The 12,018-nt window shown below is 57.2% G+C and overlaps 1 protein-coding gene across 5 annotated transcripts in view; it reads right to left on the bottom strand.

Moving 5' to 3' along the window:
• KIFC3 (kinesin family member C3) overlaps positions 1 to 12,018 on the bottom strand; it is a 30,978-nt gene that overhangs the window by 3,307 nt on the left and 15,653 nt on the right. For all 5 annotated transcript variants that reach the window (XM_061387333.1, XM_061387337.1, XM_061387332.1 and 2 more), the window contains 10 exons: positions 8,792 to 8,857; positions 8,179 to 8,322; positions 7,798 to 8,037; positions 7,104 to 7,277; positions 6,477 to 6,624; positions 6,261 to 6,391; positions 4,984 to 5,095; positions 3,499 to 3,680; positions 2,407 to 2,511; positions 411 to 541 (listed from right to left, as the gene is read on the bottom strand). In XM_061387333.1, coding sequence (XP_061243317.1) covers positions 411 to 541; positions 2,407 to 2,511; positions 3,499 to 3,680; positions 4,984 to 5,095; positions 6,261 to 6,391; positions 6,477 to 6,624; positions 7,104 to 7,277; positions 7,798 to 8,037; positions 8,179 to 8,322; positions 8,792 to 8,857 — 1,433 coding nt within the window. The remainder of the gene's footprint in view (positions 1 to 410; positions 542 to 2,406; positions 2,512 to 3,498; positions 3,681 to 4,983; positions 5,096 to 6,260; positions 6,392 to 6,476; positions 6,625 to 7,103; positions 7,278 to 7,797; positions 8,038 to 8,178; positions 8,323 to 8,791; positions 8,858 to 12,018) is intronic.

Below are 12,018 nucleotides of genomic sequence, written 5' to 3' on the forward strand. Positions count from 1 at the left end.
AACCATCACACTTCAGGATGCCTTCCTGGACACCAAGGGGCTCAGCCCTTCTCCCTCCCCAGCCCCAGCTCCTCTCGGGCACTCAGTTTGCTGAAGGGCAGAGGCAGGAATGTTCCCCAAAAGTCCTGGGGTGGTGGTAACTCCAGTCCCCATGCTGCACTGAACCCCTGGAGGCAGGGTTCCCCAAGACCCCACTCTCACTTTTCACCACCCAGTGCAGCCTGCAGGTGGGGTGAGGGCACTTCCAGAGGAAAGGAGGGCCTTGGTCTGGGTGTCCCAGGTGGGCTCAGTGGGCCTCCCCCCTCCTGCCTGCTAGTGCCTGGAACCGGTGGATTCTCTGGGCCTAGTCACAACATTCAACTCCCACCTGAGGCCCCCATCTGAGGGCCCTTCACCTGAGGGCCCCTCACCTGAGGACCTCATTGTAGATCTCTGCGGCACTGACGGTGATGGTGTATTCCCAGTCGGACGCTTTCTCCTGCACCTCAGAGAAGAGCAGCCGCAGGGCCCGCTGGTTGATGCCTGGGTTCTCAGGGGTCCCCTGGGGTAAAATCAAGGCCCCAGTGAGCCAGGCCTCTCCCCTTTCCCCACAAAGGCTGACCTGTGCAGATGCTCCCCACCTGCTCTGGCTACCCCTCCCAGGCCGGCCTCCCCAACTTAAGCTGTCACATGCCAGCCTGCCCCCTAAACACCCTCCACCAGCTACAAGCCGCTTCACCTCCTTGGGCCTCAGTTTTCTCACCTTTAAAATGGCCCCACCCTGCCAAGATTGGGCCTGAGACTTAAAGCAGAGCACCAGGTGGAACTTGGCCTGGGCCCTGCACACAGGGCCTGCTGATGGACACCTGGCCCTGCTGGGCCCCCTGGGAGGAGCCACTGGGAATGTGTGACTTCCCTGCTGCTGCCCAGAGTTGGGGCTCAGTGTCAGGTGGGCAGTGAGCCAGGTTCTGCAGGAGAGCTGGCAAGTGAACTGGGGCCGGACGGGCTGGCTGGCCTTTCTAGAAACAGTCTGGAGTCCTCACCTGGGCCTCCCTTTGGATGGCACCTTCCACCCCCACTTCCGCTTCTGCCACTGGGGCCTCAGTGTCCTCCCCACACCCTCCAGCCCCGTGGCCTCTGCCCCGCTGTCCCCTCTGCCCCACATTCCTCTCTGACTGGCTTCGGTGTCTGCACCAATGTCACCTCCTCAGGGAAGCTTCCTTTCCCTCCAAACACCAGATCCCCCCCCACCTCACTGTTGGTTCCTTGTTCCTGGCTGAATTTTCCTCTCTAGCACCTGGAGGACACATGGTGACTTGCCGTGGGCACTGCCATCTCCCCATGGGTGGGCCAGCTCCTCGGGGCAGGCGCTCTGGTCACGGCTGAGCCCCAGGCAGGGTGCCTGATGCACGTGGAGCCTCAGCCTGGATGAGTTGGAGGATGGGTGCCCCTGGTGTCACCTCAACTCTGGGCACCCCAGACAGAGCTGGGAGCCTAAGGGTGTTGCACACACTCCCCTCAACCACCCCCTCCCCCTTCCCATCTTCTTTTGGCCTGCCTCTCACTAAACAGTCTAATCAATCCCTTCTTGAGGGAAAAGAAGGTCCAGATTGGGGAAGAAAGGCCCACCACGGGAGCCTTCCCAAAGGGTGTCCAACAGCCTGGGCCAGCAGGGCCCTCTCCCAGCCCTTGTTGGGACACCAGGTCACCTGCCCTCCTCCTCTACCTGGAGAATCCCGTAGCAACCCTCAAGAGCCAGGGAAATGCTAACAAACCAAAGACACGCCCTGTGACCAGCTTTCCATTTTTGTCTACAGTCAAAATTCTTCCTCCTCTCAACACCCCTATTCCAGGCCACAGTCCATGGAGGCATGGGGCGTGGGGGGGGGGGAGGGGTGGCACATGCGTGGAGATGAGGCCCTGCAAGCTGCAGGTAAGAGCTGGGCACCCCACAACAGCCTCCATTGGCCAGTCTCTCCCACTGCCCAAGGATCTCCTTGAGGGTTGAGGTCCCCCCTCATTCATCCCGACACGCCCAGAGCCCAGCATGAGCAGCCATACAACAGGAGCCCAATACATGTGTGTGGTTGAAATGAGGGCAATCCTGAGATACGTCACAGCAATCTGCCCTGGACTCTTAGCCCAGGCCAAGACACCTCTGGGGCCAGAGGCTGTTGTCAGCACACCTTCCCCTCCCCCGTACCTACTGGGACCACGCAGGTGTGCTTAGGCAGGGCACCCCCACTTCAGGCCTGGTGCCTTAGGGTTAACACAAATAATTATGGGCTCAGCTCTAAGGCTGTGAAGCCCAAGTGAGGCAAAACATGCCCCACACAGAACCTCAAGACCAATGAGGGGCACCCCCATCAATAGCAGCAAGGGGGCAGTCTTCACTCTGAACCCCTGCTCCACCCAGTGGGTACCCACCTCCATTGTGTATGTCTTGCCAGCACCCGTCTGGCCGTAGGCGAAGATGCAGACATTGAAGCCATCAATGCAGGAGGTGATGAGGGCCTGCACCTCCTGGAACACCTGCAGAGAAGACGTAGGATGGAGGATGTGGAGCTGCCAAGGCTGCTGGCCGCCCCCAACCCCAGCCACCTCCTCCTGACCACTCCCCTTCTTCAGCTACAATATGGCACATGTTATCATGGGCAACCAGCTCACTGTGGAGGAATTTGTGACTAATGAGTCATTTACACTAGTCATCAGTGGGCAACCTCATTGCCGAAAGACTGAAAGGAAGTCAGGGTAGTAATTACTGCCCACTGGCACCTGAGGAAGGGGCAACCTGGGCCAGGAGCTCAGGAGCCCTCCCCCAGCTTTTCCCCCTCTCAAGGGAGAGGCAGCATGTGCCTGGCACCTCCACTGGCTTGCCTGCCAGCCAGCAACAAAGGACGGGGGCAAAGATAAAGCCTAGCCTGGGCACAAGCAAAACAGGCCTCTCAGGTTGGCCCTTGCAATGTGAGGGAAGAGCAGATGCTGAAAACACCTGGCTCACACAGGCTGCAGGCTCCTCCCTGGGGTCTGCGCGAGCAGCATGGAATCCCTAGAAAGGCCCGTGGGGCTGATAAAGGTGGTGCTCCTGGCTGGAGAAGCCTGCCTCCACACAAGCCAGGGTCCAGTGGGTGGGCGGGGCCATGTGAGTGGGAGGGGCTGAGAGTGGGTGTGGTTGATTATGGGCGGGGACGGTTGGGTGGGAGGGGCTATGAGGGTGGGTGTGGCTATAAGGATAGGAGGGATCACCCGAGTAGGATGGGCCCAAGAGTGGGTGTGGCTGAGATGGGCGGAGCCACGGGGGGGTTGCTCTAGCTTATACATGCATCTGCCCTTCCGAAGCCCTTTTTGCCTTCCCACCCTCTTCTCTCCTCCAGAGGTAAAGAGAGGGACCTTGTAGCCCTAGGCTTCTCCATCCTGTCTCCCCTCCCTTACGTTTATTTTCGTCCAGCCCTCACCCATCTCTCCCCCTTCATGTGAGGTGTGTCTCTCTGTCCCTCTCTAGGCAGGGGCCACACTCACGTCCTGCTGTGAGGCCTGTGAGGAGAAGACCTTGTCCAGCTCGAAGGAGACAGGCTTTCCTTTGTGCAGCAAGTGAATGATGGAGTCGTCGTCGGGATCAAAGGTCACAGCATTGGTCGCCTCAGGTCCTTCCCCGTCCTCTTTGGTGACTGGCCGGACACGGGCAATCACCCGGATGTTTCCTAGATTTGATGGGGCAGGAGAGATGGGTACAGGCCAGGTCAAGACCAGATTGCCTCCACACTGGTGTCCACTGGTGTCTGGAGCGGGCCAGTGGCTCAAGAGATCCTACCTTCTTAGTAAGGCCCCCAAGGGCAAGGTGGCCCACAAAGCTGTTCTTAGTCATTCACACTATACTATGAATTCATGTATCAATACATTTTTTGCTAAGCAAAGCAACTGAGGGTGGCAGCCTCACCTTGGGGACATAGAGGAAAGGTCAGTTTTCAGAGTTGAGACTTTGTACCTTGCACCCAGTTTGAGTGGGATACCAAAATGGACAACTCATTACACATCTGGACTTCAGTTTCCTCACACACACAATGAGGGGCTTGGATCCCACTAAGCCTAGGAGCTTGTTCTCATTCTAGAAGGGCACTGTGAATGCCAGGACAGAGTCTGGGAATCAGATGGGCTGACGGGACCAGGCAGAAGATGGGCACAGGCAACAGAGCAGCCCCGGGGTTGACTGGGGCACAGATTCAATCACGCCACCCGCCTTGCTTCAAGCCCTTAGAGGGGATCCCAGAGGCTTGAATGAAGAGAATGAAGAGAAAACTCCCCATCACATCTAGCATGGCCCCACCTCCCTCCACCTGTCCACTCCAGCTCACAGTCCAGGTCTCAACCCTGGTTCCACCTCCTACAAGAAGCCCCCTCGACACCCTCAACTCTCAGATATTTAGGAGCTCTGAGAACCCCTCCCCAGCCCAGGTAAAGGGGCACTGATGGGGTTCTCAGGGTGATTAATGATCACTGTCTGCTCCCCTCCACTGAAACTGAAGGGAGCACCATGAGGGCAAGGGCAGGTTCTGTGGGGTCCAGAGACATATCCTCAGTGTCTGGAACAGCATGTGGCACAGGGCAGGTGCTCTCTGGACCGCTGGGCAGTGAACGGGTGCTCTCTCAAGCTTGACCAAGCCCTACATCAGAATAAGTGACATTCTAGCCACCCACCACCCAGTACTTCAATGCCCTGCTCCTCCAACACCTGGCAGGCTGCCATGGGCACGAGGAAAGGCTTCAGAGTTGGATGGATCCAAGGTGCAAAGTTTGTTTACTCGCCATGAAGTTTTGAGCAAATTCCCTGTGACATTCCTGTGCCTCCGTACCCTTATTTACCAAGAGGGCATCACAACAGTCCCTCAAAATGACAGGGCACAGCTCCAAGGACTGGCACTGGGGGCCAAAGGGAAGGGCAGGAGCACCCCCGAGGCAGGTCAGGGCCCCCTCTGCTGGGCACCCCCTAACCCACACGGCAGTCACCTTTCAGCCGCACGAGCTCATTGTGGCACTTTTTACGCAGCTGCAGCTCCCGGCGGTACTTGCGCAGCAGTTCCTGGTTGTTGCTATTGACCTCCTCGATGGCCTGGCCAATCTGGTGGGGGAAGGGCAGTGCCATCAGGGGGCCAGTTCCACCCACCTCACATGCCCGGCCGCTGCCCCCCCACTGACAGCCTGCTCATCGCTGCCTGCCCTGGACTGGGCACCTAAGCTGAGCTGTCACACGTCAGATTTTCCCAATAACCCCTCTGGGTAGGTACTGTGACCAGACCCATTTTACAGAGCAAGAAACTGAGCCCCAAAGAAGCTAAGCCAACCTCAATGTTGCCCTGCTGATGAGCAAAGAGCTGGGACTCAGCCCTCACTCCACAGCACCAGCCCTTGACTACAGGATTCAGTTGGACCCAAATCTCAGCTCTGTTCTGAAGAGCTGGGAGACCAGAAGCAACTGGCTCAATGTCTTCGAGCCTCAATTTCCTCATCTGTAAAATAGGAATTCATAGGAGCTGGTGATAAAGATTTCAAGTTCCATTCATAGGGAAAAGAAACAAGATGCAGGCTACACTCACACCTGTTCCCCTTTGTTGGGAGAAAGGGAAGTGCGTGTACATGCACATACATGTCAATAGTTTTCAACATGCTCAGGATACCCTTTAGGGGACATGCTGGGAGAGGTTTCTTTTGAGGAGCGGGCTGGGTGGCAGAGAGAGGCCTTTCCTTTTCATCCGACACCCATCTGTGAAGTCTGTAGTTGCAACATGTCCATGTATTATTGACATGATTTTTTTTATTAAAGGAGAAGAACTATTTTCGAGTCCCCAAATATATGTCTATCCTGCGGAGCTGTCACACAGACTCAAGGAGCTGATGGCTATAAAAGGCTCGGCATGTAGGAGGCACTTTAGAGACGTTGGTTATTCTCATACTGCACAAGTACAGCTTGAAAAAATTAAATTAAACCTAACAGATGTAAAGATATGTGTAGCATGTTTGAGATATAAAGATATGTGTAGCCCATTGGAATATAAAGATATATGTGACGTGTTTGCTTTACAGACTCATAACAAGACAAATATCCAAATACCTACCCCTGATCAGACTGTTTTTCCAATGGTCTGAGGACAGCTGTGTGTGTGGTAGGGAAGGGAGCTGCCGTCTGCGGGTTTGTCTGAGTTTGAGAAGGGCGTGGTAGGGGATGCTGTGTCCACCCAGGGGCTCCAGAGCCTCTCCCAGCCCCGCCACCCAGGGCCTGCACTCACCTCGGCCTTGACACTCTTGAGGGCCTCCTGCAGCAGCAGCGGGAAGCCGCGCACCTGACGCTTGAGCCCATTGTAGTCATTGGTCAGGGTCCGCAGTGCTGGCTGCAGCGTCAGCAGGTTGGTCCGGACGCCTATGGGGACACAAAGGGGTGAGAGGCAGATGGGGTGAAGGGCCGTGGTGTGGGGAGCAGGCTAGCGCTCAGCCGGCCAGCTTACCTGCCAGGTTCTCGTGTACCGCCTTCATCTCCACCTGGGCTCTGGCGAAGGCCTCCTCGATGGCCCGGTTCTTGTCCTCCTCCAGGGACTGCATCTCTTCCAGCATCTGCCCGTGGGCCCTCTCCAGCTCCGACTCGTACATGGCGATCTGAAGCCAGGGTCAGGAGCTCAGTGCAATGCCCCACGGGAAGGTGAGATGCCCCCCACACACACACACATGCACGAGGGAGGGATAGGATGGCCGTCTCTCTCCCCAAAAGGGCTGCCAGCTCCGTGCAGCTACTTCCCAGCATCAGCCCAGCACCATCCAAGGTCCCATAGGCCCTGGGAAGCAGGGGAGAGGATCTCTCATCAGTTATGATACGGACCAGGGTACCCTTCCAAGAGCGTTGTGTGCCAGGCCCTGAGTCAATCTTGCAATGAGGTCAAGCCTCACCGGGAGCTGGGTTCTGCGATCAGACCATTTTACAGATGAACAGAAACTTGCCCTCCTTGGTCACGACGGCCAGCAGGGAGAGGGGGACTGGAACACGGGTCTGTGGGACCCCAAGTGCTCAGCCTCTGCACTGTGCCAGAGTGCGACCCCAGCGTCATGCCGCCCCGACAGCCACGCGATGACCCACACACCTGCGCCCGGAGCTGTGCGGTCAGCTGGTGCGAGCTCTGCAGCTGCTGCTCCATCTCCTTCAGCACCTGCCTCTGCATGGCCACCTGCTCCTGCAGGTGCTGGTTCCGGGCCTGCGACTCACTGAGGGCCTGCTTGGTCTTGGACGACTCTACCTCCACTGTCTTGATGACATACTGCGAGGAAGGGGCGGAGGGGCAGGCACACAGAGGTGTGTGGGTGCCTTGCCCTCACCCTGGGACCCTGAGGGGACCCTCAGGAGCATCCCACTAACATCCCGCAGAAAAAAACTAGAGGAGCCCTGAGGTCTTGGCTTTCCAGAATGCTGCAGGGGCCTCCTGGAATCTTCTCATTTTCACGAACCCACGAGGAGCCTGGCTGTGGCCCAAGACTGGGCACAGAACAGACAAGGAGGGCAAAGACGAGAGCAGAACATAGTGAAGCATCACATCCATGCCTGGCTCATAGCAGGCACCCCAAGCCTCGGTTGCTGGACGCCTACATGGCCTGACCCTGGACAGCAGGAAGGGGAAGGGGCCAGGCTGAGTGCAGACCTGGAAGGATTCCTTCAACCCCTTGCACCTACTTATTCACCAAGACAAGCCTGTTCTACGTCTGGCCGTCCTGGGCTCCAGAGACCAGTGCCGAGGCACAGCCCAGGTGCATACAGCAGGCAGCCACCCAGCCCCGGCTCACCTTGATGGGCGGTGACTGGGCGCGCAGGCTGGCAATGGTCTCGTGGCTGTCTCGCAGGCGCCGGCTGAGCCTCTCCTCCTCCTGCGCCTTCTCAGCCAGGCAGTCCTTGAGCCGCAGCTCCACCTCGGCCAGCCGGTCGGTCTTCTGCTGCACCTCCAGGTTCAGCTCTGACAGCAGGCCTTTGTTCTCCGCCACCTCCAGCTGTAGCTGGGACAGTCTGTCGCGGAGCTGGGCGCTCTCCTGCAGACGGACAGCCACAGAGGCATGGGAGGTGGGGATGGGTCAGGTGTGAGACCAGCAGGCAAGAGTCAGCGTGAGGAGCTGGGGTGACTGCTGGGAATCAAGCCCCCTGTCCCCCGACCACACTGGTCCTGGGCCCACCTGGCTGTGCTCGCAGCCCGTGCAAGGGGCCGCCGGCTTGGCCCTCAGCTCCTGCAGCTCCGCCTCGCAGCGCCGCATCTCCTGCCTCAGTCGCTCATTCTCCACCATCAGCAGGTCCCGGTGCTTCTCCAAGTCGGTGCCTCCCTGCAGAGAGCCAAAGTCGAGGTGGGGGCATGTGGCCAGGGCAGGTGGGGGGAAGGATGGGGCAGCGGGGAGGCAGAGACAGTACAGGGTGCAGTGGGCAGAGGGCCAAGACGGGGAGGAAGAGAGAAGGAGTAAAGAGAAAGAAAGGCCGGTGATGGACGGAGAGAAGAGAGAAGGGGCTCCAGAGAAGATAAAGACAAAGATGAGGGCAGAGGAGAGAAGAGATGGAGGAGGGTGGTGAGATAGGAACGGCTCCTGGCTACACCCCAGCCCTCTCATTCTATTTTCCTGAGTGTGAAAGTAACAAGGAAAGTCATATTTATATACACAGAGATCACACTCCTGCTTTACATCAGCAAACAAGTATTAACCTCCCTCCCATTATGGGTCATGCAAGCTCGTGGTGATAAGTACCCTGGAAGCTTCTCCCCACCCCTCAGCCCCGTTAGGATGGCGTTGTTGGGCTCACCAGCTCAGATCGAAGGCGGCTCACTTCCTGGGCCTGGCTTATAAGCTTCTCCTTCAGATGTTCCACCTGCCAGCACAAAGCCGGGGTGGTAAGCCTGGTTCCTCACTCCCAGGCCTCTCGCCCAACCCCATGGCCCCAGCCCTCCCTGTGTTCATACATCAGACCACACCTGAACTCCAGATGCAATGCACCTGACCTGGTCCTGACAGCTCTCAGCACGCTCTCCCATCACAGAACCGGCCAGCTTGGGCTCTCAGGAGTCCAGGGAGCAAATGCAGAGAAGTGACCCCTGGGCCCACTCCAGGGGCAGCTTGACAGGGGCCTCAAGGGGCTGACCCTCAGGACACCTGCCTTGCCCAGACCCCTGCCCAGGCCTGTAGCTACTTTTGTATTTGTAACTTTATATCTTTTTTTTTCTTAAAAGGCCTCCAAATTGTATAAACTCCAGGTACTACAAAATGTGGATTGGTCCTTGTCCAGCCCCTAGAATTTTCCACTCTGAGTGGTTCCTGGGGAGTCTGTCTGTGGAGACACCAGCCTGCCAGTGACCAGCACAACTTTAGGATCTGCGTCCACCCTGGCTTCCAGTCTGCCTTGCCGGAGAGCCGTGGGATGTGCACTCCATCAGGAGGTGAGGGTGACCTGGTTCAGCCAGAGCCCAAGGAGGAGAAACCAGCCCCCAGAGAGCAGGGTTCCAGGGGGGCTGCCTGTTCTCCCCGCAGGCCTAGACCCTGGTTCCACATCAGCCTGCCCCCAGGAACTCTCCCCTTGGAAATAACCCAAAATGCAGATGAGGACTTTGGCACCAGCATTCATCAGAGCACGTGTAGGGATTTCCCTGCAGAACATTCTGTGATGACCACAGGGAACCTTGGGAAAGGTACCGTGAGACAGTCAGGCTTCCTCCACGGAGATAAGGAGATGCAGTTTACACAAGCAGGCCACAAAGCCTTGGGCTGGCTATTACTACACACCAGGAGACAAAGCCTACTGCCTACAGGGTCCACCAGCCAGAAAAGCAGGTGAAAGGCAGAGCAGGAGCAGACGCCCAAGATCCAGCTGAAGAAGGTGGGAGTGCGGCGTGAGGTGGGGACACAGGCCCAGTGTTGCCAAACTTCTGACCTTTCAAGCGAGGCCAGACATGGGGATTTTCAGGTTGTGCATATTAAACCTCCCCACTACGTATGGCTGAGATGTCATCAACAATCGGTTGAGCACAAGCTCAGAACCAACCATCTCCTGGGGCTGGAGAAGGCAGCTGAACCACAAGTTGGTCTCTGCTTCTCTGAGCGGGTTGGGGGAGGAACTGGGTAACAGGCGTGACCCCACCTCCGAGGAAAAGACCAGTGACACCAGCGAGCTGCTCCCTTATAGTTGAGGAGGTGGAGTACAAGACCCAAGACCCAGAGAGGGGTTGGGAGGACCAGCCTGGCTGCCCAAAGCCTGCTGGCTGACAAGCAGGTGACTTAAGGGAGGGCACCCAAGAAGGTCACCTCTGTCACCTGCTCCACCAGCACATTCCTTCCTAGCAATGCACGGGACGTGGACCAAGGCAGGTAGCAAAGCCTGTGCCACTTCTCTGCCCACTCCAGCGCCCCCTTCTGTTAAGAGCCTGACACACAGAGCGTTCAGTCCCTTTGCCCTAGACGGGAGTTTGAATAAAGCAGCCTATCATTCCTTAGTCATGAAACTGGCAACAACCTGAATGCCCAGCATCAGGGGACTGCTTAGGTGGGTCACGGTAAATGCACTCATACACTACTGTGTAAATGTTACTTATATGCTTATCATGAATTTTAAATGATGTAGGGAATGGCTCCTCAATGTATTAAGTCAAAGAAAAATACAAAAACAAAATTGGATTTGCAATACAAGAAAGTAGAGGGTGCTGGATAGCAGGATTATGTTTGACAGACGTTTAGCACTTTGCAGTAATTTTTAAGTCTCAAAGAATATATATTTCTCTTGCACTCCTCCCACCCTGAAATAGGTGGAGTCCACCTCGTTTTGAAAGGTTGGGGTCTCCCACCTCCCTCCCCTTCCTCAGAAATCACCCAGTAAGATCCACTTGCCCCAAGTTGGGGCACAGAGTCGGTGCCCCAACAGACTGCTTCCTTGGCACCGGGCTGGGGGTGTTCAGACCTTGTGTGTCCCCGATGCCACTGGCACTCAGATCCAGTGCAGAGAAAGTGGGGGTTTCCAGTGTTTACCTGAGGGGGGTGGTCAGGATGCTTACCTGCCACCTGCCTGCAGCCCAGTTCCTATTCTCTTCTTACATCACAATCGGAACTCTAGGAGCGCCAAGCCACTGTCTGGAATTTCAGAGGGGTACCCCCAAAAGGCAGAGGCTGCCCTGGGGGCCCAGGCTAGGGGTGAGGTGGGGCATGAGGAAGAGGCTGTAAAAGGCTCCTCTTGTCAGAGATGTGAGTCCCTCATCCTCTCCCGGTTTGTGTCGGGCAGTGGGGGACACACCAACACCGCTGGTCAGGCAGCAACCACCCCATGGCGTGCGGTGGCTGCGCCCCAGTTGGCCAGCTCCACTAGGGGCCTGGGAATGAAGAACACGCGCTGCCCAGGCGCAGGACCCCTGCCCGCCACAAAGAGGGCTCGGCTTTGGGGGGAGCCACGGGGAAGATGGCAGCTTTCTCCCAGCCTGGGAGATGGAACAGGTGAGTCCCTCAGAGTCAGGGAAAACAGTGGGCAATGGAGACAGAGACAGGAGGCAGGCTCAGAGCAGAGACAGGGAGCTGAGGGTGAGCCTGACCAGAGGGCAGAGCTTCCTGTTGGAGGGGGCCCCACAAGGCCCCCCTCCGCCCACCCAGCACAGCTCTGAATCAGCAACCATACCGGCATCTGTACACAAAGAGGGTTCAAAGAGTCAGCCAGAGGGCCAACCAGGCTCCTAACAGGCTGCGGTGACGACCCCCAGAACAGCACGCAGGCAACCCCAGGCTGAGAAGGGACCAGGCTGAGTTTGTGCAACACTCTCCCTGGGGCTTCCCAGGTGGCACCAGTGGTAAAGAATCTGCCTGCCAGTGCAGGAGACATAAAAGACACAGGTTCAATCCCTGGGTTGGGAAGATCCCCTGGAGGAGGGTATGGCAACCCATTCCAGTGTTTTTGCCTGGAGAATCCCAGAGGAAATACAGTCCATGGGTCGCAAAGAGTCGAACACGACTGAAGCGACTTAACATACACACACTGCCTGAGCTCAGTCTCCTTGTCAT

This window comes from Bos javanicus, chromosome 18, assembly GCF_032452875.1.
Source record: "Bos javanicus breed banteng chromosome 18, ARS-OSU_banteng_1.0, whole genome shotgun sequence".
Lineage (NCBI taxonomy): Eukaryota > Metazoa > Chordata > Mammalia > Artiodactyla > Bovidae > Bos > Bos javanicus.